Genomic DNA, 25,932 nt, shown 5'->3' with positions numbered 1-25,932 from the left:
TGGGCGGCCAAAATTGTCAGATTAGCAAACTCTTTTTGTTGTTGTTTTTCTCTTTCTCGCAATCTCTTCTTCTTCTACTGTTTACTGACGGATTAGCCCACAGCATAACATTACACTGCCATCTTCTGATAAAAGTGTCTTCATGCAGCTTTGTTTATTCGCTCTAAATCAGTTGATGGAAACGTTCCTAATTCAAATTTTCTTTAATGCAACATTTAAAAATTTCTCTTCAAAATTTGCTTCGACTTTAATGGAAGCACAGCTAGTGAAGCCACTTCTTGTGGGAGATCTTACCCACTCACCACAGTTTTCACAGTGCAGTAACAGGGGGGAGATAACAGATTAGCCTACAACAATACATCACACCGCCATCTTCTGACCAAAGTACGTTTATGCAGCTTTGTTTATTTGCTCTAAACCAGTTGATGGAAACGTCTCTAATTCGTATCTTCTTTAATGCAACATTTAAATATTTTGCTTAAAAATTCGCATTGACTTTAATGGAAACACGGCTACTGATTCAACCAAAACTTCAGTGGACTTCAATTTTTATCACGCATCATGTTCTCGTCACTGATTGCTAACCAGGATTATCACTTTAGCTGTTTCTAGTGTGGATCGTAATCTTACATGTCTCTTTTATCCTCTCCATTTTCTTCTCTTTACATTGCTCCCTGCACATTTCTCTCCCTCTCTGCTTCCTGCTCCCCCCCCGGTCCCCTCTCCTCGCCTCTTGCTGAATGAATGACTCGGTCTCTGTCAGTCTCTCTGTCAGTGTCATTGATCAGACCACTGCAGCAGCACTAACTTCCTGGAAAGACAAGCCATCCTGCTAGCAACAATACTTCTATTGATCCTCTCCCTGGCCGACTGGCCTTGATTTCTAGCGGAGAGTGAAAATCCAGAAGCAGTCACTTATTGTCATGGGAACCGGATCGCTCGTGGTGAAGGGGGTGGGGATGCTGCACATGAGGGCTTGCACTGATGATCTTACAGATGGGGGAGTCTTAGGCAGACACCCTATAAAGCAGAATCTGGTTTAGCTTGAAGGCTTGATAGATGACAAGAAATAAAAAAAAAAGCTCAGCCCACTACTGACCCACCTCTTTACAAACACAAAAGCAGGGTCAGAAGGAGCAGAGGAAAGTGTCATGCAGCTGTAACCATAGCAACCACTACACACCACATAAACATTCAGCTGTCTGCAAGAGCTATTTGGTAATGAAGCAACTTGTGATAATGAGCAAAAAAGAGGCAAAGCAATCTTGCTAAACAGGTGCTGATTGAGACCTCTGGTTAATATACAAATAATTATAATAACCAACTTTATTTGTATAACACCTTCCATGCATGACACAAATAAGTGAACATTTTAAAAACATTGGTTGAACTTGAAAATATAGATAATAACAAGTGCAGCAGAGCAACTTAATAATTGTTTTACAGTTGTGTGTGTTGGGTCTGTGCCATGTCCACACCTTGTTACTCTGAAGCCACTGACTAACTACTTCACAGACTGATCTTGTCTAATTGAGATTAATACCAGATTTACCCCTGGAAATCCTTCCCACGATTCCAGTATAAAACTGGCTTGGACCCTCCGGCCCAACCCCACAAATTGCAAGTTAAACTGTATTTTAAAACCTTAATGCAAGCATTGTCACAAAGTGTAAAACGAATACATAAAATGTATAGAATCACATAAGAATGGAGCAAGTTAGTATAAAATCAGTTTCAAAAGTGCAGCTGAGAGTGTACAAGTTTTATGATTGAAATAGACTTAGAGCAGTAAAAAAAAAAAACTCTAAACAAATTGAATTTAAATAGCAACTATTTACCTAACTTTAACCAATGGCTTTTAAGATTCAAGATTCACTTTATTGTCATTTCAAATATTTTCATACACAGAAGAGAGAAAATACAGTTCAGTGCATTAAAGACAGTAACACATATTTAAAATGGTCCGTCCTTAAAATACAAATAAAAACGTATAAAACATCCCAGACACGCAGTTGATTAGCAGAGCTTATATTAGAGCTTACATTAAAAACACAAGCAGTAAGCAGCAGAAGAAAAGTGTGTTAGTTTCCATGGGTAAAGTGCTGTTTGAAGTTCTCTTAATTTGAGGACGATAAACATATTTTTCTACGAAGCAACACATTGTGGTGAGTGATGATAAATGAAAAGCATTATCTCGATATGTAAATCTGTACAGTGGTGAAGTATTCTCCAGCACTACAGTAGTGAGCTGGACATCTTTCCACTCCATATATTACTTTGCCTTCAGCTGACCGTTGACCCATCATCCCAGACTCGTCAGTTCAGTCCTAATGTGAAACGCTCCAACAGTTAGCGTGCCATCTCTTAGACTGGCTGAGCCAAAATATAGACTACAGCTGCTCTGTGTGCTTTTGCAAAATTATTTCATTTTAATTATGTGTTGGAGTTGTGTGAAAACTGTGGAGAACGGCTCAGCATATTTGTGTTGAGGGGCGGGATGGGTGTGGTGGCGTGAGCATTTTGCTTGCTTAGGTTCTTGTCTGTCTAGAAATTTACTCAATATGTGCTAATTATGTTATTTCCTCTGTACACTTTGTATCCATAGATACAGACTTAAGAGAGCATTTAATCCTTAAGACAGTCTCACCACAAAGCCCATTCAGTAGCTAAGGTCTTCGTCAGCAGATCGAGTTTGTTGTTAATGGTCACTTTTTTTTCTCAACTACCACTTGGGGTTGTACAATATTATATATATCATTGTCACAAAGTCACCTTGCATGACGTGAAATAGGGCCAGGCGATATGGCCCATATTTTTTGTTTTTAATTCTCATTGAAAACAAAATTATTCAAATATGTGTATATTTCTCTATATTGTGTCTAGCACAGTGGTAAAAAACAGTGTTTTTGTCATTTGGACGACATTTTTAGTTTTTGATCTTTGCATAAGGGAGTGAAGCTAGAGTATATAGAAATAGTCCAAATTAAATAACCCCATGGTGAAGCCTACTGATTGAAATACCAGAAAATATGAAATTAAGATTTTGCACTCAGCTCTTCATAGACTGCATTCATTTTTTGTTCAGTTTGTTAAAAAAGACTTTCAGTAGCTCTTTAAAATGTAACCATCATCCTTTTTTCAATTGGTGTTTGTTCAATACGACAAAAATATTAATTTCAACAAGCAATTTGTTTTATTTTAGCCGTTTAATGAAAGCAACAGAAACTAAAAACTAAGTACGCTTCATTATCTTTATTAATGCATGTAACATGGTCATTACAATAACCAAAAAAAGCATATTTACTTCATATTGTGTATTCCCACTGTATCAGTGTGAAGGGATGTGAGTGTAGATTAGTGTTATGAATATTTAGCAGCTTCAAAAATGTTCACTTGCTGTTTTTTGGACCATGATTGTCAGAACTACCAAAAAATGAATTAAGCTCCGTCACAGCTGAAAGATTGTAACTGGCTATGTTTTTCCCTTACTTATTGATATCAAATAGTATCACATAAGGCGCTTTTCCATTAGGTACTTTTCCCTCTAGTGAGCTGCTATGGGTGTGGCTTGGGAGAGAGGATCCGCCCAACTTCACCGGTTAGAGGCTCAGAAAGTACCTGCCTCGAGAATCTACTTTTCTGAGCTGCTGCTAACTAGTCGATGCTGATTGGATACGGTTGAGGTGGGGATTTCGCGCATGCATGCTTCATTTTCAGACTGGTGCAAACTGGATGCTTAGGGGTTAACAGCTCCTGCTGACTGCAGCTGGGAGAGACCGCTGCGGGAGGACTGGACCGCTTGTGAGTGCTTTGGGGCGGCACCTGCTACTGGTTAAGAAGAGTAGGAACGAGTCTCCAAAAGTCTATAACACCAGAAAAAGTTGCTAGATTTGTCGCCAGTCGCTTTTTTGAAAAACAGTCTCTAGAGGGGTCTGAATAGTCGCTTAAATATAGCGCAGTGTCGCTAAGTGGCGACACTGCTTGCCGCATCGGTCTGTTGTCATATTGGAACTCCGTTGGTTAGCCGCTACAAAAGTACCTGTATGGGAACAGAGGCTGAGGGGAACTAACTAGTGGGCATAGCCAAAACACTCACACTTTCTAAAAAGTAGTCAGAAAGTACTTAGTGGAAACACGCCTATAACCTCTGAAAATGTATAAAGTGTGTGGGTTGATATTTAGATTATCTTTGGTTATGTTTCTCTTTCTGTTCTGGTTCGTCAGAGTATTTGACAGAATCTAGCAGAGAGAGACACAGAGGTAGACGTGTATGACTCCTCCTTCACGTAGTTCTCTTCCTGTCCGGACAAGCTGCCTCACACATTCCTGAATTTCCATCATTGTTCAACACAAACACATACATGCAGCACATTCAGCTGTTTCCCCTGGCAGGAAAGAAATAAGGAGGGGAAATAAATGTGTCACATTTTCTGTCTTTTGTTAACCTGCCATAAAAAACAACAGGGGGGTTTTCCTTGGAGTTGTACTTTGGAGTTCAGGTTGGTCCAGTGTGATTGATGTGTGGGGCTGTTTTCCCCTCTAACACTTAAGATAAACCCTCAGGGTGAAAAACTTATCAGAGCATCTCCCTCTCTCAGCTCGCCTCTTGTGCTCTGATTGCTCTCTATCACCACGTTTTCCTCTGCGCTCCTCGCTCTCTCTCACGCACACAGACACTATTTCAGTCAGTAGTGCTGCTGGACTGATGAAGATCAACACAAAGAGCGTTTGTCTCGCACAACCGCATCGTCAATCACTCCTTTTCTCTTTCGCCCTGCTCACTCTCTCTTCTTCTCTCTCTCTCTGTCTCTATGACTCTCTGTCTTCCTCTCACCATCTCTCAGTCGTCTGTTGTCCTCCCTCTCTCTCTCTCTCTCTCTCTCTCTCGCTCTGTTTCTTTTTCTTTTTGTTGTTTCTCCTTCTTTAGTATGTGTTCTTGTACTTGGAGTTTACTGCTGTAATTTGTTGTGTTAAAGTGCAGATCATGTGTGTGTGGACAGTTTTAACAATGTATTTCTGTTTGCTCCTGCACTGGCGGCGATCGCACATTTGACTCGCATGCTTTTAGAATACCAGAAGAGGCACACATATAACACACACACACACACACACACACACACACACACACACACACACACACACAGTGGTGATGGGTTTCCTGGGAGCACAGTATAAAAAGTGCACAGAGGGCTCCCACATCCAACTTGAAAAGCTGCTTCATACAAAGGGGAATCAGTGGACACACACACACACACACACACACACACACACACACACACACACACACACACACACACACACACACACACACAGTTTCTCAGACATGCCTATGAATAGCCTTACATGGGGAAACATCATATTAGAGGGTTGCATGTTTTTTTTAACTTCCTTTTTTTGTCCGTTTGACCCCAGTCTGCAAACCAGTCAGCCGGTTCAATCGTGACACATTTCAGTTACTTTGTTAATCAAACCGCATGTAATGATGCAACCAGTTTGTCTGTGCGTGCTGTTTTGTAATATACATTAAGTCATCTAGTCAGTTTGTGTCAGATATTTTAGTCCAGTTTCTGATGACTTTTATTTTCCCAAAAAAACTGAGCCCCATTGAAAAGCTTGGTTTGTTGATTTTGACACCATTTTTACCCCCCCTGAACACTAAGAAGTTTCAGAGCTGCTGTCACATTTACTCACTGATGCCTCATTTATCTCAACATTATACAAGTCTTATGGAAAACAGTGCACCTCTATGGAAACAGAAGAAAGTAGGAAAAACTGAAAAATGGCTCTTGTGCAGTAAACACAGTGAAAAATGTGATTATAGTAAAATTCCCTTGCTAATTTATTTGACAAAAATGTGAAAACTGTAATCTATGAATGCAATATTTTTCCAAGTACCCTCAAGTGTTACCAACACTGGATGGGAAAAGTGAGGCTCCACCTGCTATACATATTGAACTATTTACATATTTAAAAATGTGTTCAACATCCAACATCTCATGTCCTCTCATCTTCGGTCTGTGTAAACATCCTGCATTTTAGTCATGTGATTGTTGGTCTCAGTTTAGTCGTTCATGACTTCCCAGTTTCAGAGGAATTTAATGTTGTTGGGTTTTTTTACAGGAACCGGTTAATGCAACAGCTTTATTATTAGCTAAATTTTAGATGTGATAAAATATCACTTATTTGATCATTTTTCCCGCCAGGAAACAGTTATCACACAGTATTCATTCAAGGACCTTGTAAGGAAATTTGAAAATCTAACAGTTACAGTTTATGGCTAGTATTGTAATAAAAAACATAATAATAGCACATGCCTTTCAAACCTCCCAGCTGATTGTGAGGTTCATAGAGTTAAAGCAAGATCAGCAGACAAACAGACAACAGAGATCTCATGACAGTCAAGTGTGAGGTCTGTTTTTCTCAACCACAGCAAAACGCAACACCAACACTCTCTGATTTCGCCAATTGGGTCTTTCCCAAGTGTCTGTTTGTCCATTTTTATCAGATTTAGTCAAACTTCCTTCACAACTTACTTCCAAAATACAATAGAATGATATTTTTAATACTTATTTTGAACATTCAAACATGACAGTAAGTTGAAGGGAAGTGAGCAAGAAGGGGAGGAAGTAGCACAGAGGGAATCAGGGTTGACTCACTCCTAACGAGGCTTTGACACAGCAGTAGATTGCACACACACACACACACACACACACACACACACACACACACACACATACACACACACACATGCAGAGCGCCGCCGGTGATCCTAGAGGGCTGCCATGTCAACATGTCAACTGTCAACTATCATTCCTTTCGTTCCCTACACACACACACACACACACACACACACACACACACACACACACACAGTCTGTACTCACACATGCTGGGCTGTAAAAGTGTGTCACCAGGGTAAAGGGGAGAGGTGGACAAGAGCAGTGTGTGTGTGTGTGTGTGTGTGTGTGTGTGTGTGTGTGTGTCTGTGTGTGTGTGTTCTCCCATGGGAGCTGTGATGGAGTTACACACTCGCACTCCCTCTCTGGAAGTGGCGGCAGGATCAGGTGTGAATTTCTGCTCCACTTGTGGTCCCACAGTTTATCCTCTCGCCCTTCCTACTCTCATGAAACGATGTGATATTAATGATCTGTTTCATAAATGATTCCTCAACCCTTTTTCAGCCTCTCATCCCCCTTTTCCCCTCTGTCCTGTTTTTCTCAGCGGCTCGGGGAAATTCCTTCTTTTTTACAACCTCGGTTCCAACCGTCATATGACATTCTACCCACTGTTTCCATTGCCATGATACAACAACAAACCATTTGTTTTGAAAGTGAAGATAAAGGGTATGACTCCCAAAATGTTCATTATACTGTAGTAAAACCATTTCAACGTTAGGCTGCTTTTTGCTTTTAAGATGATAAAAGAGGAACATCTTTTCTTGTAAATCGCACAAACATTCCTCCTGCTTCCTGTCTGATGGCAGCAAAGGGTTAATATTACATAAACAGTCCCTGTCAGTTAACAAGTAAATAACAAGCAGCACTGACCGCTTCCTGTCCAAAACCTTTGAAAGCAGAACTTATAGATTTAAAGTTACTTAACCATGTTAAAGCACATGGCCATTGATTTACTTGAATTTAATTACCTCTGTGAACCCTCAGTCTCTCTCTCTAAATGTTCCTCTTTCCACATCCCGCTTTTATGCAAGCTTGACCACAGACAGACAGACGGTGGTTTCAGTGTTCCTTCTTTTTACTCTTTCACCACGGTGCCTTTTTTTTCAGAGCCAAGTGGTTCTCAGTAGTAGATTTCTGACTCGTCTGAATGTGCTGCTTTCTAATCTCATGGCAGAATTCATCAGACTGTTGCCCACACATCATGTCTGTTTTCATTTATCAGTTTCCAGGTAGTTAGAGGCAGCAGAAAGGTGAATTGTTGCAAAAGAGTTGCAGTGAATCCTTTCTTCTCACTGAGCTGTGTGGCTTTTGCAATCATGGGATAACATTTTATTCTAATTGCAACATAAATTATTCCATCTCTCTGTGAATGTAATATGTTCTGATCAGATGCTTGACCAACGAGCCAAGTCACCAAATGCTTCTGTTTCTGTTAAGACAGCTGGTGAACGTGGGAACTGAGATCACATTTGACAAGATTATGTATACATCTATACAGTATGTTAATTGCATCAGAATGCATTGTAGCTCCACACATCTATGTATGTACTTCCATGTACTACTTTCCAAAAACTGATCCCCATTGAAAAATCTTGGTTTGTTGGTTTTTGACACCCCCTGAACAATAAAAAATTTCAGAGCTTCTGTCACATTTTACTCACTGTTGCCTCATTTATCACAACAACCTTTACGTCTTGCACCTCTATGGAAACAGTAGGAAGTAGGAAAAAATGAAAAATGTATTTAGTGCGATAAACACAGTGAAAAATGTGATTATAGTAACATTAGCTTGATAATTTATTAAACAATAAATGTGAAAACTATAAAGATTATGTATACATCGATATAGTATAGTACAGTTAATGGCATTACAATGCATTGTAGCTCCACACGTCTCTGTATGTACTTTATAAAAAACAATATTGTAATAATTGTATATAATAACACTTCTTATTTTTTATAGTACCGGTACCTTACAGAAAAAATCAGCTCAAAGTGCTTCACAAAAGGGAAATTACTACACCAATATAATGGACATATAAACCGAGATATTTACATATAATACTATATATGAATATGAATAATTAATGTAAAATAAGACAGAAAATAAAACCCACTTGATAGCAAAAGTAAAACACGATTAAAAAATAAAGTACATGGGATTAATCAAAAAAGGTGGAAAATAAAACCCACTGAATAATAATAAAATAATGAAAAATACATACATAATACATAGTATCCATAAAATCTAGTAAAAAAAGAAGCGGTTTGAAACAAAGTGCAAAAGAGTTTCAGGCCTGTGTCTAGAAAGTAATCTTTTAATTGAATTTATAAATTAAAAGATGCTGCACTTATTAAGCTACTTTTTTAGGGTGGAATAATTATGTTTCATCACTTTATTAATGTGGGACTTAAAGCTTGGATCTAAATCTAGGAAAACCGGAATTTATGTTACATTTTCCCATGCTAACAATGTCTTGTATGTGTTTTTTAGGGCTATGTAAGTTGATGTCAGATGGCATTACACGGTCACTGAACAAACCATGTAGAGAAACTGATAAATATACGACAGCAGCCCACAGGCACACATCAACTTAATTCCTTATACATGTTCCTCCCCATGTGGTTAGAAAGATATTAAATGGGGCTTAACATGAAGGATGAATCACACTTGAATCTCAATTCTGTGAAATGTTTCTGCAGCAGTGTGAGCATTTAAATAATTTACACGAGATGTTTTTGTGTGAGCAGTCCCAGCACCATGCTTCAGTCCTGTCTGCAATCTAGCACAGGATAATAAGTTCCTCTCTCATTTATGTGCCCTCTCTGTTTCTCCTGTGACCTTTCAGAATCCAAGAGCAGCAAAGAGGCGAGGATATGAATCAGACATCCCTCTATATCTCTTCCTTCTGCTTTTTCACACCGGACATTAAGCAACAAATTGTAATTCATTGTGTGTTTTCTGTGTCTCCCTGTAGAAGTCGGATCATGGCCAGGTGTTGCTGGATGCCGTCTTTAAGCACCTGGAGCTGACTGAGAGAGACTACTTTGGCCTACACTTGGCTGATGACTCCTTAGATTCACCAGTTAGTAGCATGTTTTTAATTTAAAGGAGTGCGTGTGTGTGTGTGTGTTTTTCATTGAATGAAACTGACAAGTTGTAGGATGTTCCAAGCGTAAAAAACATACAAAGTGAAGTGTCTTAATTCATTGTGTGGATCTCATAGACTGTATAAAAGAATTGGACGCAGCCAACGTGAGGTCACCCATTGGTTTATGGCTTTGTATTTGGCATTTTGGCCATTGCGATCTTGGTTTTTGGAGCCAGATATGACCAAACGGATACACATGGCTGTGGCTCTGTCCTGGTTGACAGGTTCCTTGTGGTCAATCACAAGGTAGCCATCCCCTAAAACATATTGTTCTTGTGCTCTAAATGAGAGCATAATTTATGACATAAACATTGTTTTATATTAAAGAAGATTTGAAACTAGCGAATGAGACCATAAACTCGTTAGCAAAATGTTAACTGAGGTAATAAATCAAGTGAGAGGGTCATTTTCTCATAACTGATATGATCGGACTTCTTTATGCAGCCAATGGAGTCGCCCCCTGCTGGCCATTAAAAAGAATGCAGGGCTAAGGCAATTCCACATCGCCAACTTGTTTTTTTCGGAGCCAGATACGACCACACTTGGCTAACAGATACACATGGCTCTGGCTCTATCCTGATCGACAGGTCCCTTGTGGTCAATCACAAGGTAGCCACCCCCTAAAGCATACCCTGCTTTATCATCTATTTTGCTCTCAATGAGAGCATCGCTTATCAAATAACCATTGTTTTGTATTGTAGAGGACTTGAAACTAGTGATTGAGACATTTAAATCATTAGGAAAATGTCAACAGAGTTAAGTTATCAAGTGAGAAGTAGGGTCATTTTCTCATAATTGTGATATGATCAGACTTCTTCATGCAGCCAGTGGAGTTGCCCCCCTATGGCCATTAAAAAGAATGCAGGGTTAAGGCAATTCCACATTGGCTTCACTTTTTAGTCCCAGGGACTACGTCCACTTCTTTTCTAAAGTCTGTGGTGGGTACATTGACTTCAAACTGTGTTACAATTTTGTGTGTGTGTGTGTGTGTGTGTGTGTGTGTGTGTGTGTGTGTGTGTGTGTGTGTGTGTGTGTGTGTGTGTGTGTGTGTGTGTGTGTGTGTGTGTGTGTGTGTGTGTGTGTGTGTGTGTGTGTCTATGTGCATGAGACACATTCTCATAAAATCAAATACATCATGACTATGTGTAAATAACTATCTAGGGTGTACATTTGCTGCATGTCAATGTGTGTATAGTATAATGACATGTATTTGTATCCATGTGAACAGTGCTTGAGTGTTTCTGTCAGATGTGTGTGCGTGCGTGTGTGCAGTGAATAATTCAGGCAGTGTAACTGTGCTGTGGAAGGTGTCTCTAAGTGTCTCTCAATCAATATTTTACAGCGCTGGCTCGACCCCAACAAGCCCGTCAGGAAACAGTTAAAAAGTAGGTGAAACCCACAACATGCCACCTTAACTAACAAGTCTGGACCATTTTCAGTCGTAAAGCCAAGACATTTCATTCAATTCCTACATAATTGCTTGAGTTTCAAAATGTGCCAGCTGTTTGAAGCAGCAGTCCAACCCCAGCGAAGGTTAAAAATCCACACTGTTCCTCAAGCTAAAGTCTCCTGTCCACACTGTGATTTAAAATTCTATTTGTGCCGTAGGCAATGATTAAACTTAATTTCAACTCTGCCCTTTTTTTTTGATAATGAGTAATAGAATTTGTAACATGTAGAACAATTAGGAAGTAGCCCTAGTGAGAAATGCTATCCTCCTCGAGCAATGATTGAACTGCGTTTCAACTCGTGTTTTTATGCTGACTGACTGATTCATTGAAGAATAACCACAGGATTTTGTATTTTCTTGTCACAGTACATGGGGTTAGACTGATGTGTTTTCACTTTGAGTCATTTATTCCACTTGTTTATATCCTGTAGCAGTTTAAAGTGTTTAGAATAAATCCAGTCTTACAATGTAAAAGCTACAAATTCAGTTGTCATGCTGTGTTTCCACCCTTGTCTTCATCTCTGTCTTCATCCTCACTTTCCCAGGAGGGTCCCCCCATAACTTGAGCTTCAGAGTTAAATTCTTTGTCACAGACCCCAGTAAACTTCAGGAAGAATACACACGGTAAGAGAAAAATACTGTTATATATAGTAATTATTAGGGATGGGAATTTGTCGATCACATGTCATTTTTAATCGATCTATCGATATTTTTTAAATTTTGATTTTATCTATGACTGCGTATCAGTACTCACTGAACTGAAACACGGCCGAGCGTTCTGCGACTGTACGTCAATAAGCCAATGAGCTGAGAATTAAGTTGATAAAGCTTCAGTTTGCAAACTGAAGGTTGCAACAATTATAAAACACAGAGAAACACAAGAGTATTAATTTGAGTAAAATTAGCTTACTGTATAAAACCTTTCAAGCATGAATAAAAACTTATTTAAACACAAAACATACTTAAACATGCAAGATTACTGTGAAAACAAACCTCATGCCTCTTTGGAGGGGGGCTAAAACATAAAACACTGAACTCCTTGACGTTATTTTTACACTATCACCTCACTGTTTTATGATCAATCAATCAATCAAATTTTTATTCAAGACTCAGGGTCCATAGGAGACAGATATTAAAAACAGGAACAATACAAATAAATAAATAACACAGCAGACAAAAATATGACAGAAACCAAGAAATACAAAAAGATGATCTTCAGACCGACCAAAATAAACTGTTACGCCAGTGTCTCCAATATACTGAGGAGAGGCGGGTGGAGCTAACCTGAGGATTAGTAAGAGCAACGATCACACTATTTTCGAACAGTACAAGGCGACTCATAAATTTATACATCAGATTATGTAAAAGCGCTTCACAAGTAGGCACACCCAGGCTAACAAATAGCTGGCTTGCACTGTGCCATCTTGTCTTATTTAACAGTAATCGCAAAGCATCATTATAAGCCACCTTCAGTTTGTGCATGCTCTTCATCTTGTAGTTGCACCACAAATGTGCAGTATACATGGGTGTGCAAAATGCTTTGAACAGTGTAACTTTGACTTTGTAAGAGCAGTGATGGAATTTACAAATCAAAGTATTAGCCTGTGCATATAACTTGCGTCGTTGTCTAAAAATATGGTGATCATCATTGAGATCCTCTGTAACAACATGACCAAGATGTTTTATCTCACTGCTCACGTTCAATGTGTTGTCACACAGTGTAAACTTGGGAAAAACTGACTTCCTGTCATCCTTGCTACGCACAATCATGATGGCACTCTTCTTGGCATTATACTGTGATAACAGTATAATGATATACTGTGATCGACAAGAAGTCTCTTTTGTCCTTTCAAATTAAAAGCATCCGTTATCAAAACGGGCTTCTTCATAGTACTGTGTGTAAATAGATATATATATATATATATATATATATATATATATCTTTTATTTCGCCCAATTGATCGTTAACGTTACAGATGCTCGAGTTTCTTCCAAACGCCCATCCTTAGTGCTTATAACTAAGAAAATTTATTTTCTTTCTGAGGATCTTAAGTAAACAATAATGATGTAAGAGTTGGTTTCATGACCTTTTGAGCTTTTGGGATCATTGCAAATAGAGCTTCATTCTCCAGCTCATTAAAACTCGATATAAGAAAGTAAGTCAATGTGGACTCCAGCCCACAGATATGCAAACATAAGGTCTGCAACACTGCGTTCTACATAAACACCATGAAGAGGAGGCGTCGCAGCGCCACGTCGCCTTTTTTTTTTCCCTCTGCCTGGTGTTTATTTCAGCCTCTCAGCCGTGGCCTCGCTCCCCGAGCCTTATCAACACTTTGTATACAGCTTGTAACAGTGAATAGAGAGCCTTGGATGTGACACACTGATCTGGTGAATTGTACAGTCAAGTCACGACCAAAACAAACTCCCGATGGCTTTGTCACACCATGTTTGCGACATTGACGGCGTAGTACACGGCAACACTCGGCTAAACAATGCTGATAAGGAAATGGAATGCTTTCCTTCCAAGTAGAGTGATCACAATAACTAATTTTACCTTCTCAAAACTACTTATATCAGTTCACATATGCATTTCCTTTTCCATTAATATTTGTCATAAAAGCACCTCCTTTTTTCTTTCTTCCACTTTCAGCTGTATTGTGCTGCTAAGGCCCCTCTGCTAAAGGATGTCTATTAATTTTACATAACTAGCACTCCCAGTAGAAGTGTTACCATTATAACGAGACCGGCAGGCGTCTGTCTGTCTGTCGGATGCCTGTCTTTACATCATATTGTATTCAATTTGAACAGAGGTAATGGTTCTCTGATTCTAACACGATGTGTTGTCCTCCCTCAGGTACCAATATTATCTTCAAATCAAACAGGATATAGTAACTGGAAGGTGAGTATGTTACCCTTTGTGTTATTAATATTGCAGTGGACAGTTCTGGCTCATAAGGACCTTCTGTAATAGATTTGAGGAAATATGACTTAATGTATATTAGCCTGATAACTGTTGTGGGATTTTTCAAGACCGATACTGATTTTAGAGAGACTTTTACTATATGGGTAGTGCACTGATTTTGCACAGACATGACTCTATAAAGGTACACCACAAGGCTGCTGTCTTAAGCAATTGACTTTATTAAAGAATGTTTAACAGTATAAATACAATGCATGTACTAGAAACAAGCACTGACAAAATATAATTCCCTTTTTAATTTAAACTTGTAAGGCACTAAAGTTTCCCTCATTTACAGTGATGAAGAGTACATTGACTGACAGTACAGAAATACAAATTCAAAATACAGACAATCAAGATAAATAAATAAGTAAAAATGCTATTTAAAATGAAAAAGCTAAAACAGTTGCAGACAGTTGCAGCTACGAAATAAAAAAATTAATAAAAGAAGAAAAAAGTCCAACAGTAATGTATATTCAGTAATTATAGCCAATTGCTGGTCATTTAAATAAATACAAAAAGAAAAGAGAGTCATGTACAGTATCAGTCGATTTCTGACCATTTAAAAAAAAGAAAACCCATTAGAAACACCATCTCTAAATCACAGCAAGAATTGTTTCTGCATTATATGTTCTGTAAGAAAAAAGGTTTTCATATACTTGTAGAAACAGATATGTCTGTGCTAAGCCGATATCAGCCAGTGATGTCAGCGGACAGATAAATCATCCAGGCTCTAATACTCTTACTTATGGGGCAACTTATTGTTTTTGTCAGCGACAATCAGCTTTTTAAAAAAAAAAATAATAATAATTATGATTTTTCTACTTTACTGTTATTATCAAATATGATTCATCTCAGCACTTTGAATATATTTTGTTTTGATTCAAGCCTGATTATGTGAATATCTGTTTGTTTTGTTTGTGTGTATGTGTGTGTGTTTCTGTGTGTGTGTGCGCGCGCGTGTGTGTGTGTGTGTGTGTGTGTGTGTGTGTGTGTGTGTGTGTGTGTATGCTTGTGTGTGTGTTCCTGTGGCTTCCAGATTACCCTGTCCACACAACACAGCCGCACTGCTGGCGTCCTATTCTGTTCAATGTAAGTAGCGCTCCCTGGATACATCCACTCTATGTAACGACGGAAAGGCAATTCATTAGGCCTCCCTTTAGCTACACACACTGTTAAATGTAATGACTGTGGTTGCTCCAGTGCATTTATAGCTGGTGCTCTGAAGCCATTATGATTCAGTTAAGCTGTGTGGTGATATCTGACATAATTTGCAGTGATGTAAATATTTAATGTGATTGTGGTTTGGTTGTTTACAGTTGGGATGAGTAAAAATGCTTCTTATCGGCCAAATATGGTACAGTGGCAAATGGAAATGTGCTGTTGTGATGCAGCGTTTAGGTTAAAGGCTGACTGGGCCCCTCTGTCATCACAATAATGACTCTTGACACAATGGTCTGCCTCTGTGTCACTCGCTCTTTCTCTTTTTACTGCTGCTCATTGTTTTCACACAGCCTGTTTTGCCCTCCGTCTGCTTCTTTCTTTTATCTCTGTTTAGTCTGTCTCATCCCTCTCTGCTTATCCCTTTTTTTTTCACACTCACAACGCCCCTCCCCCCTCCACTCTCTCTACCTCTCTGGCAGATTTTGTGGAGAATTTGCACTGCTACTGTATATAGGTCAGAGAAGAGATTTGGCCTAGTCTACCAACATCATGACACTACTGCTTTTACCCACACACACACACTCTCTCTGTAGCTAGATTCATGTTGTCACTTCGCTCAGTGCCAGCCCAGATTATGAAGATAAATGTTTGCTTTGGGGAGAAACGGCTTGAAGCAGCTGCTATGCTGCTAATTCAGTTAGCTCGGCCCAAGAGCCAGCACTGATCACTCTAAATCCCACACTAAAGCTTGAATTCTCGAAACACCACAAATCCCACCCGCTGGACCTACATTCTTGTTTGAAATGACAGACAACTGCCTGAAAACTAAGTGACTCCTTCCTTGGAAATTAGGCATTCTTGGTAAATTTGTGTTTGTTTACTTTAAATCTGTAGATGTAAAAAAAAAAATGAGCACCTCGGGAAAAAAAAAGGTAAAAATGTCAACATTTTGAGTTCGGTAAAGCAGACTGCAAGCCACAATCTGATTTTCGAATATATGTTTAAGAAATTCACATAAATTACATAAAAGCAAATTTTCCCAAAACAATAGTTATGGTAACCTACTAACGAGAATAGCTCATTTATGTGTAGAGGGATTTTTTTTTTTACTATAACACCCTTAAATAATGTGGTTATTGTTAATTTTATGACATTGATGAATCAGGTTGTAGCTTGCAGTCTACCTAACTCAGGGATGGGCAACTTAAATGCTGGAGGGGGCCACAACTTTTCATGGACACTACCACAGGGCCACATATAGGACCCTGCACTTAAACAGATATGATGAAACTGCAATTTTAAATATGTTTACAGTGCAGTGATGTAACATATTTCATACTCAAATGCATGTTTAACAGTATAAATTGGAATACAAAAGGTTTGAAGCAAATAAAAAATATCCACTTACTATGATTTTTTTTTTTTCAGTGCAAGAACAGCAGACCAACATTAATTACAAGAAGTAATTTTGTGCATTTTTACACTGCACTTTTAAGATTTCATGCTCAAATGAATGTAGTTGCACTGAGGGCCACTTCAAGTGGGGGTGCGGGCCGTGTGCGGCCCCCGGGCCTGACCTAACTGTTCAGATATAAAACAATGGTCCTCTGATGACTTATTGACACAAATCTGTGAATATCTTTCCAACTTTTCCTAACACAAAAAGTTGACTTTATTCTCATCATTTTGACTTTTTTCTTGAACTGCATAATAAAAACATTCATTTTTTTTCTCCTACCTGGCCCGAATCCTCTTCCATAGTAGATGTGAACATGTATAATGTAGCTTTTCTTATTTACAAACATTTTGAACCACTTCATTTTGTATCACTTGAAACACTTTTCTAGACATTCAACGTATGGATTTTTCCCCCAGCTGATAACATAATTACCTGCTTAATTTTACTGATGAAAATAAAAATGTAACATTTTTGCATTAAAAATCCCTTAATAATCTAAGACAGGCTAAGATGTAGTGAGCAAAGACGGATAGACACTCAACAACATCTATCTAGCCAGCAAGTTTAGTGAGATTCAGTCTAGTTGGCTTAATAGGCCAGATGGGAGAATTTAGCAAAAATTTTCAGAGTTTTTCAATCAGATGACACCAATTAGAGTTAATTTCAGCCCAGTCATGCCATGAAACGTCCTGATCACAGTAAAATGAAAAGAAAAGAGAAAATACAGGCAGATACAGACACACACTTCTTCTGGGCCATAAGGTACGAAAGGGATTATTGTTGTATGACATAAATTGTTTTATAGTAAAATCCTACTCACTGTGCCTTTAAAGCTCGTTTCCATTGAGTTGCATTGTTTTGCTTTCGTCAATGCACTCATACTGACAGCAGTGGATGTTGGATACAGTCAGCTTTCTAATTGTTTATAAAAGGAAAGCACACACATACAGTACACACTTGTGCATGCATACACACTTGGACTAAATTACCCACAATGCATGTAAATCCATCATCACAAATGGGGAGTTGAATGTCTTATTTGTGCTTTGTTGATCAATAGCATCATTATACGGAGCCTGAGCTCAAGCTGGTATGGATTTCACATCAATAGATGAATATATAAAGAGAGATCAGGTTGTCGGCTCGTCTTTGAGCTTCATTGGCCGTAACATTCAACCTTATTACAGTAATAACTGCAGCATAAAGTAAAACCAACATTAGCCGACTGTTCTAAAGTGTAAGCTATTGACTGTACATATATTTCTCCCTGGAGCCGTGTGCACATCAATAAGCGGGTGAGCTTGAATTGATTGGTTGGTCAATATGCTTAGGCTCCCGGCTAGCAGGTTAGTCCAGGGACTACTTGAAGAAATTGATGCTTTTGAGCTTTAACCTGCTAGCTGTAGAGCTAATGGTTTTGGGGATTCTCTTTGTCTTTGGGCTCTGAAAGCTTTTGGAGATCTGGAAATAAATTCACCCTTTATCTTTCTGCCTCTTATATTCTCTAAAATTCACTTCCTTCTTCATCTGTGATTTTTTTCCCTATCCAACTGTCCTTATGATTTTAAATCACAGTGAAATTACTCTGGCCATCTGGTCTATCAAATGCAGTACATGTATTAGAAAACAGTGTATCTGTACTTTGGTTTTTGACAGTGGTGGAAAAAGTATTCAGATCCCTTACTTACTTTTAAGTAAAATTCCTGCATTCAAAATTACAGAACTATCAGCATCAAAATGTACTTAAAATATAAGTAAATGTACTTGTTTTATGTAAGCAGCATTTTCAATTTTCTCAAGATAGGGCTAATTTTAACTAAATAAACTGTTATGAGGTGTATCATTGTAAATTTCATATTTGAAAAAAAATATGTTTTTCATATTAAATCACAACCTGAGAAGGGACTGAAGCTGTCAGCTAAGTGTAGTGGAGTAAAAAGTACAATATTTGCCTCAAAATGTAATGGAGTAGAAGTATAAAGTTACATAAAATGGAAATATTAGTACAGTATACAAAGTAGTGGGAGCTCAGAATTTTGCTTCGGTATAGTACTTAAATATATGTACTTGTCTACATTCCATCACTGTTTTTTAACATGTTTTTCTTATATTTGGTGTTTTCACACACAGTCTTGCTGTGTGGGGAGGATATCATGTATGTTTACATATTATAAGATCTTAGCAGGTCTGTTAACATGAAAATAAATAAATGTTGGGACATCATTAGCATCTGGAGGGACATAGAAACACACAGCACACTCAATAATTTGATTTCAGTCTAATGCTGCTTGTAGTGATAATACAGCCTTTCTTAATAGAAGAGGAGAAATTTGCAGCTTAATGTGTGAAGATTCACTAGTTTTTTCACCGTCATGAGTGTTCCTGTGCCTTCCTGTGTAAACGAATGCACACCACAAAGTAACGAGATGAGAAAGATCACAACCTGGCTGACTGAGAAAGTGTAGATAAAGAAAGCCAATTAACAAGTGCAAATTTAACTCGGGATGATGACAGAAAGGTTCCAGTAAGTCACTGGTTTGGTGTTGTTTCTTTCAATAACGAGCCAAAGTCTACAAATGTTCACTGGCATTGGCTAAATAGTTTTCTTTAATAGGAAATATTGGCACATTTTTGCAAATCTGCTCTATGTTGGTGCTCAGATCAAGGACAGAAAATATTACAGTAGTGGTATTTTTCTAAACAATTTGGCTCTAGCGGTAAATTATTTTTCATTACAGGACTGGTCTCTTTATACAGTCGTTGAAAAAATTATTAGACCACCCTTTTTCTTCAATTTCTTGTTCATTTTCATGCCTGGTACATCTAAAGGTACATTTGTTTGGAAAAAATATAATGATAACAACAAAAATAGCTCATAAGAGTTTAATTTAAGAGCTGATATCTAGACAATTTCCATGGAAAAACAAGAGCCAATAGAAATGACAGATTTTTATTTATTTTGGGTAACATTTTCAATCACACAGCCCTGGATTAATTCACTCCAGTATGGCATATGTTCTCTTTATCATCCTTGTTGTCGCCTCATCATCTGTGTCTTTCTCCCTCTCTGCGAGTGCCGATTCATCAACATTACTCTTTTCTCTCTCTAGCTGAGCTGGGGGACTACAGTGAAACGGAGCATACAGCAGGCTATCTGTCTGAATTCTGCTTCATTCCCAGCCCTCCGCAAGACTTCCACAAAGAAGTCGCCAAACACCACCAGCAGCACAGGTACGCACGCCGAGAAGCACAAAAAAGCATGCACACATCCAGACGCATGCAAGAAACCAAAGATTTAACCGTGCGTGTGGTAGGAAAATCAATCCAAAATTAATTGGATTTCAAACCCTGATCAGATTATTGCATGTCCAGATAAAGTGTCTCTTCATCTTAAGTCACTGCAGATCCATCTGTTGTTGTAAACCGTGATTAAAATAGTGGATATACTGAAAAACTACTTTGTATACTTACACATATAGACACAGTTTATCTGACCTTTTCCCTACTTCATTCATATCTCTGACTCTTTTGTTTATTTTTGTGCCCTTCCCTTTCTCCCTCCTTCTCCATATGTCTCTGAAACACACACTCTCACACACCTCCTCCACCTACCCTGTCATCTTCACTCCCTTTGCTCCCACACACAACCTCCTGTCCCCATCTGTCTCTGTCCCCGTGCCTTTCTCTCTCTCTCTCTCTCAGTGGTCTATCTCCTGCCCAGTCAGAGTTTAATTATCTGAACACAGCACGTTCGCTGGAGCTCTACGGGGTAGAGCTGCACTATGCAAGGGTAAGTAAGGTTTTATTCTATGACCGTTATAACACACTGTTATAGTATACATTTTGTGTTGTGGCCTTCTCTCTCTCTCTCTCTCTCTCTCTCTCTCTGTCTCTCTCTCCTCTCCCAGGGCAGAACAAGATAAGTCCATGTCCACATTCAAGCAGTGGAATCAGAGTTAATATGATAAAGTACCGCTGCACCCCACCGTCACAGCATTGTTGATACAGCGCTGTTTTCTTTCCCTCAGCAGCTGAGAAGGAATGAGAACAGGTTGAACGAGCTGCGGAGCATACTGTTAATGTTGATACCTCACATCCTGCAGAAATGCCACACGCTGGCATTCAGCTTTCACTGAAACGGCAACAGTTAGTAGCCACGTCATCATGACTGAATTGTCCTGTAGGAAACATCACATGAGCCCCAAATATTACTTGCCTAATCTACTTTGTCTAACTTCCACCTCAGCTTATAAAGGGATCGGAACTATGATGTCCCGGTGAAGCGGAAATTGTGTTTAAGCCGTTTTATGGATTGATACTTAAATAATCCTCCAAAATCATCACTTATGACCCACTAAATTTGTGTGACGGTGACGGTGTCTGTGTCAGCCCTCAGCCTGTAGTTCTTTCTCCTGTCTGGACACAAATATTCTGCCATTTAGCCAGGGAGGAGGGGCAACTTTATATGTTGCGTTTACAAACAGCTAAGGACAAATCTTACTTATTGTGCCTTTAACTTGGTTTTAAATGCAAGCACGCTTTAAGAGCAGTTATGGTCAATCTTATGGACAGTGAACCCACTCACATTTCATGAGGGGATTTTTTTTTAGGTCAGAAAGCGATTAAAGAAAAGTGATATGGTGTGGATTATTTTAAGACAATTAGATAAGCATTGCCTTGCATCATTTGGTTGAGAGGGGGAAGGCTTTCTAAAAAAATGTTATAACTGTTTTTTCCCATGAGTAAAGGTTGTGCATTACTTTAATAATTTTAATATGAAATGTAAAAAATTAAGTGTGCAGCTGTGGAATAATGAATGATGATGAATAATCGAGAAAGAAGCATGTAAGGCATTTATTTATGAATATATTTCTAAAATGTAAGATGATCCATTTTGTTGTCTACATATCCAGTGCAGTTCAGAACTGTACAAAATGACATTTCGTAATGTCTACGTCTAAACATGTTGATAGGTCTTCTATAAATGACTGTAGATGTTTACTGGACCCTGGCCTAAACCCATCCTCACATGCTGTCCTCTTGTTTTTCTCAGCATCTCATTCATCTCTACTCTTAGTTTGAGGCAGGTCTGGTTTCAGCAACTGCTACTTGTTTTATAGCAGTGAGGAAGCCTGTATGTTTTTTCTGTTGCACTCCTGTTGTGTTTCTGTTGGGCTCTGCTTCAATATACATGCACACACTCCTTCACACAGCCTGTTCTCCTCTCCTCAGGACCAGAGCAACACAGAGATTCTTATCGGGGTGATGTCCGCCGGCATAGTGATTTACAAGAACAGGGTACGGATCAACTATTTCCCATGGTGAGTAATAAACACATGTGAAACATAAAATTACACGTCATTAAATGTGCAGGTCCAGGTGGGGTTTGCATTTGGCTCCAATGCAAGGTTACTCCGAAGTTGTAAATGTGTATGGAGGGAGACAAAGGGAAGTTGTTGATGGTGCAGCAGCAGAAGTTGTGGGTGGTATTGGTGAGAACTTTGGGACCAGTGATGATCGTATCAGATTTGTCACAGTCCACTTTTAGAAAGTTGGCTTGCATCTGCGATTTAATTTCAGTGAGGCAGTTGGTCAGGGTGGAGTGAGTTACAGTGGGGATGGATTTAGTGAATGTGTAATCATCGGCTCAGCAGTGAAAGTGGAGACAGAGAAAAACAGATGAAATCACAGAGGGAGAGCAGGTAGAGGATGAACAGGTTTAAGGACCACCGGGTTGGGCTGGTGTAAAAATGTTCAGATGGATCTGATGTTATTTAAGCCAAACACCGGACCAGCATGCTAAATTTTACTACTAGGTTTCGCACTTGACTCCGCAGCTGAACCCGAGTGAAACATAATGAGACTGAGAGAGGCCAAGAAGGAGGGTGTAGCGACTCCAGTCCACTTTGTGCCAGTAATGCGCCTCTGAGCCATGTCTTTTTTCCTGCGCTGTTAACACGTTGCCTCTTTTATGTTTACAAGCATTCATCTGCTCTTTTATAGGCTTTTAATCCAAAATTTTGCCATATCGGCAGAATTTGAGTGTTTTTATATTTTATTTTGTTAGACTAGCTCTGCCATGTCACGCCAAAAAACACTTGAACTTTTTCATAAAAAACACAAAGTTTACTGTGTCTAGCTTCCCCTCTCCTACCGCTACTGAAATTTGATCTTCTCCATAAATTACATAATGACTGGCTCTGTCAGAATATTATGTTAATTACATTGTCATATTACACATTTTCTAATTTAAAACCAGAGAACATCTCTCTCTGCAGGAGAGTGTCCACTAATTACTTTGTTGCTTTGAAGGGATACAAAAAAACATGCTGAAATAGGTCGCCATACTTTAGCAGCCCCCAAAATGTCTATGTTTGGGAAACACTTGCGACACAAGTTGGATTTAGTGTTGTGTTGCTGTCTGCACAGTTTGCTGATGTAGGCTACTTTTTAATTGGCCATAATGAGTCATAATGACAAATGCTGGTTCAGCCAGTTTGCATAAAAACAAACTGGTTTAAGCTTGTAGATTGGGTAGATTTCTGGCAAAACCAGATATATAGCCATCTGTAGAGGTCACCTGGGGAACCAATGAAGCTGAGGGGCAGTGGGAGAGTTGTTAATGCTCAACCAGACTTTCAACACTAAATTTCCATCAGCAAGAGTGCAAATTCCTCTGTGTGTTGGTTGGAGGGCAAAGCATATACCAGAAGAAATAAATCATAGATGCTTTTTGAAGCATGTAACTTGAGCTTGAAAGAAGCTTGTGATCAGAAGATCAACAGTATCAGTAACACCTGCTGGCAGCCCACAAGCAGGCAAGGCAGCTGAACAGCAACAGTTAGAGGGGAAGCTACTCTGCGGACAAGAACAGAGAACCTGGCAGCTCTCAGGTGTGAATGAGTGGGACTGTGGATGGAAAACAGAGCCTTTACTAGTAAAAAAAACTACCTCTCTCCATTGATATACACATAACAAAAACACAGCCACTATTAGCAGCTCCATTGGAACAGTTGGATCTTTGCTGATTTGCTTTCTGTGGTTCCAGAGCGCGTCTCTCTCATTCCCCCCTGCCAGATTTCCCCTGATCAGAGGAATCAAACTGTGGATGTTCTTGTCCTCTCTGTCCACCAACCTGCTGCCAGCTCCACTTGAACTGCCTCCAGGAAGCCTTTTTGCCGAGAAATGTGCTGTGTAATATTTTGGTAACCTCTCCCATAGTGATTATTGACATAGCATATTAACGTTAAAGCCTCAGTTGATCTTTTCTAGAATTATGCAGATGATTCCACCAGATTTTTCTAAGGGAAGGTGCGCTGTATTAAACTAGGTTTCCTGGAAATATTACAGGCATCGCTCCCCTTCTCTCTTTATCCTCTTTTCACCTCTCTCTGTCTAATTCACTTACTCTCATCACTCTTTATGTCTCTTGCTCTCGTTCTCTGTCCAAAGCGTCGATTCTTGGAAATCTCCCATCCTCTGCTGCTGCACTGTGGGAGGCTAAATGTTAATGGGTGCCGGGGGTGGGATAGTAACTACTCAAATCCCTGTAACTCCGGAAGATAATTCACTCGTGTGTAGGCTTAACACACACACACGCACACACACACCCTGACCAAATGCACATAGCAGCTGGCGTGTTTACGTGTGTGTGTGTGTGTGTGTGTGTGTGTGTGTGTGTGTGTGTGTGTGTGAATGTCTGACAACTGGAAGATGTTTTTGATAAAATGGTTTTAAGTGTGTTCTCATGTAGGGTTTGTAGATTGTAGGGTTTTTGTATTACTGACCAAAGTCATAAATCTGGGGACTGGCCTCACATTTGGGGAGAAAAAAAGCCAAACCATGACATTTTTAGGGCAAAGACTTGGTTTTTAGGTTCACGTTAGAATACGTCTCCATGGAATAAATCAATCAATCAATGCAAAGTCCTCCCGAGTGGAGAAAAAACAGTTTGTGTGCGTGCCTGTCTGCACATCCAGTCAGTTGAGCTAAATTTAGAGAGCAACAGTGGTGTCCCCAACAGCTGTCCACTACCACGAGTGAGAAACAGAACAGTCAACAGTGTCTCTCAGCCCTTTGCTCACTGATTCTCTTCTCTTCATGTTTACTTTCTTCATCCTCTCTTAAACAAAGCCTCGCTGTTTCTACATCTGTCACTTCTTCTCCTGAAGTCTCTCCTCTGTTCTCCTCATTTTTCCTCTCTCTTTTTTTTATAAATGTAAGATACAGTAAAGAAAGGGTCAGGACTGAGAGACATTTAGATTTTTGCCTCTTTCCTATTTCTGTTCACAGCAGCCTGACAAATGAGCCACACTTAGATGGGGCATGACTCACGCTCTGCCTAAGCATGTGTGCGTGTGTGTGTTTGTCCATGCAAGAGTGTGTGAGTAAGTATGTAAAATATATTTAGCAGGGAGCGATGAGTCACAGCAGCAACAGAGCTCTAGGAAGGGATTATGTTACTCTGCTGCTGCTCATCAGCAGACCTTTCACTGCGGCCGCGCGTGTGTGGTCTTTTGTTTCGTCTATTATTTTATAACATTTCTGCCTCTTAAGACGCCTGACTAGATAATACTCAGATTGATGAAAAAAGATAGGAGCCATTTGGAGACTCCAGTGTGGTTAGACTCTTACCCTTCAGCTATGGAAGCAGGAACAGGTCGGAGGTTAAATGAGCAGTTGCGATGTGACACATGGGTCGGCATGCTTGAAGAACTGGTGATTCATTCAAAAGTGTGCTTTTCAGTTATAGATATATATTGATTCTTTTTTATTTCTACAGCCTCTATTCCAAAAAAAAACTGCTGATATGCAAGAGGGTCAGTCATCAGAGTTTTATCCAAATGTTTAGAAAAACTTACCAGACGCATGGGTCCAGGGCCAGGCCTCCGAATGGCCACGCAGATCTCCGTTTACTTGCAGCAATAGATCTGGTGTTTTTGCTAATTTATGGCTATTTCTGCATCTTGGAGAAACAGCCAACCACGTGCAGTGTTTCCATTAAAGTAGAAGCAAATTTTAAAGCATGATTAATGAAGATCAAAGGAAATGCGAAATGGTAAGGTTTC

At 39.3% G+C, this 25,932-nt stretch overlaps 1 protein-coding gene across 3 annotated transcripts in view; it reads left to right on the top strand.

Moving 5' to 3' along the window:
• The window catches only part of ptpn4a (protein tyrosine phosphatase non-receptor type 4a), an 89,606-nt gene that overhangs the window by 37,315 nt on the left and 26,359 nt on the right, over positions 1–25,932 (top strand). For all 3 annotated transcript variants that reach the window (XM_059342456.1, XM_059342455.1, XM_059342454.1), the window contains exons 3-10: positions 9,656–9,763; positions 11,172–11,214; positions 11,825–11,903; positions 14,137–14,181; positions 15,281–15,333; positions 19,975–20,095; positions 20,567–20,654; positions 22,097–22,185. In XM_059342456.1, the coding sequence (XP_059198439.1) occupies positions 9,656–9,763; positions 11,172–11,214; positions 11,825–11,903; positions 14,137–14,181; positions 15,281–15,333; positions 19,975–20,095; positions 20,567–20,654; positions 22,097–22,185 (626 nt within the window). The remainder of the gene's footprint in view (positions 1–9,655; positions 9,764–11,171; positions 11,215–11,824; positions 11,904–14,136; positions 14,182–15,280; positions 15,334–19,974; positions 20,096–20,566; positions 20,655–22,096; positions 22,186–25,932) is intronic.

This window comes from Centropristis striata, chromosome 10, assembly GCF_030273125.1.
Source record: "Centropristis striata isolate RG_2023a ecotype Rhode Island chromosome 10, C.striata_1.0, whole genome shotgun sequence".
Taxonomy (NCBI): Eukaryota; Metazoa; Chordata; class Actinopteri; order Perciformes; family Serranidae; genus Centropristis; species Centropristis striata.
This window is presented reverse-complemented; position numbering and strand designations above follow the sequence as displayed.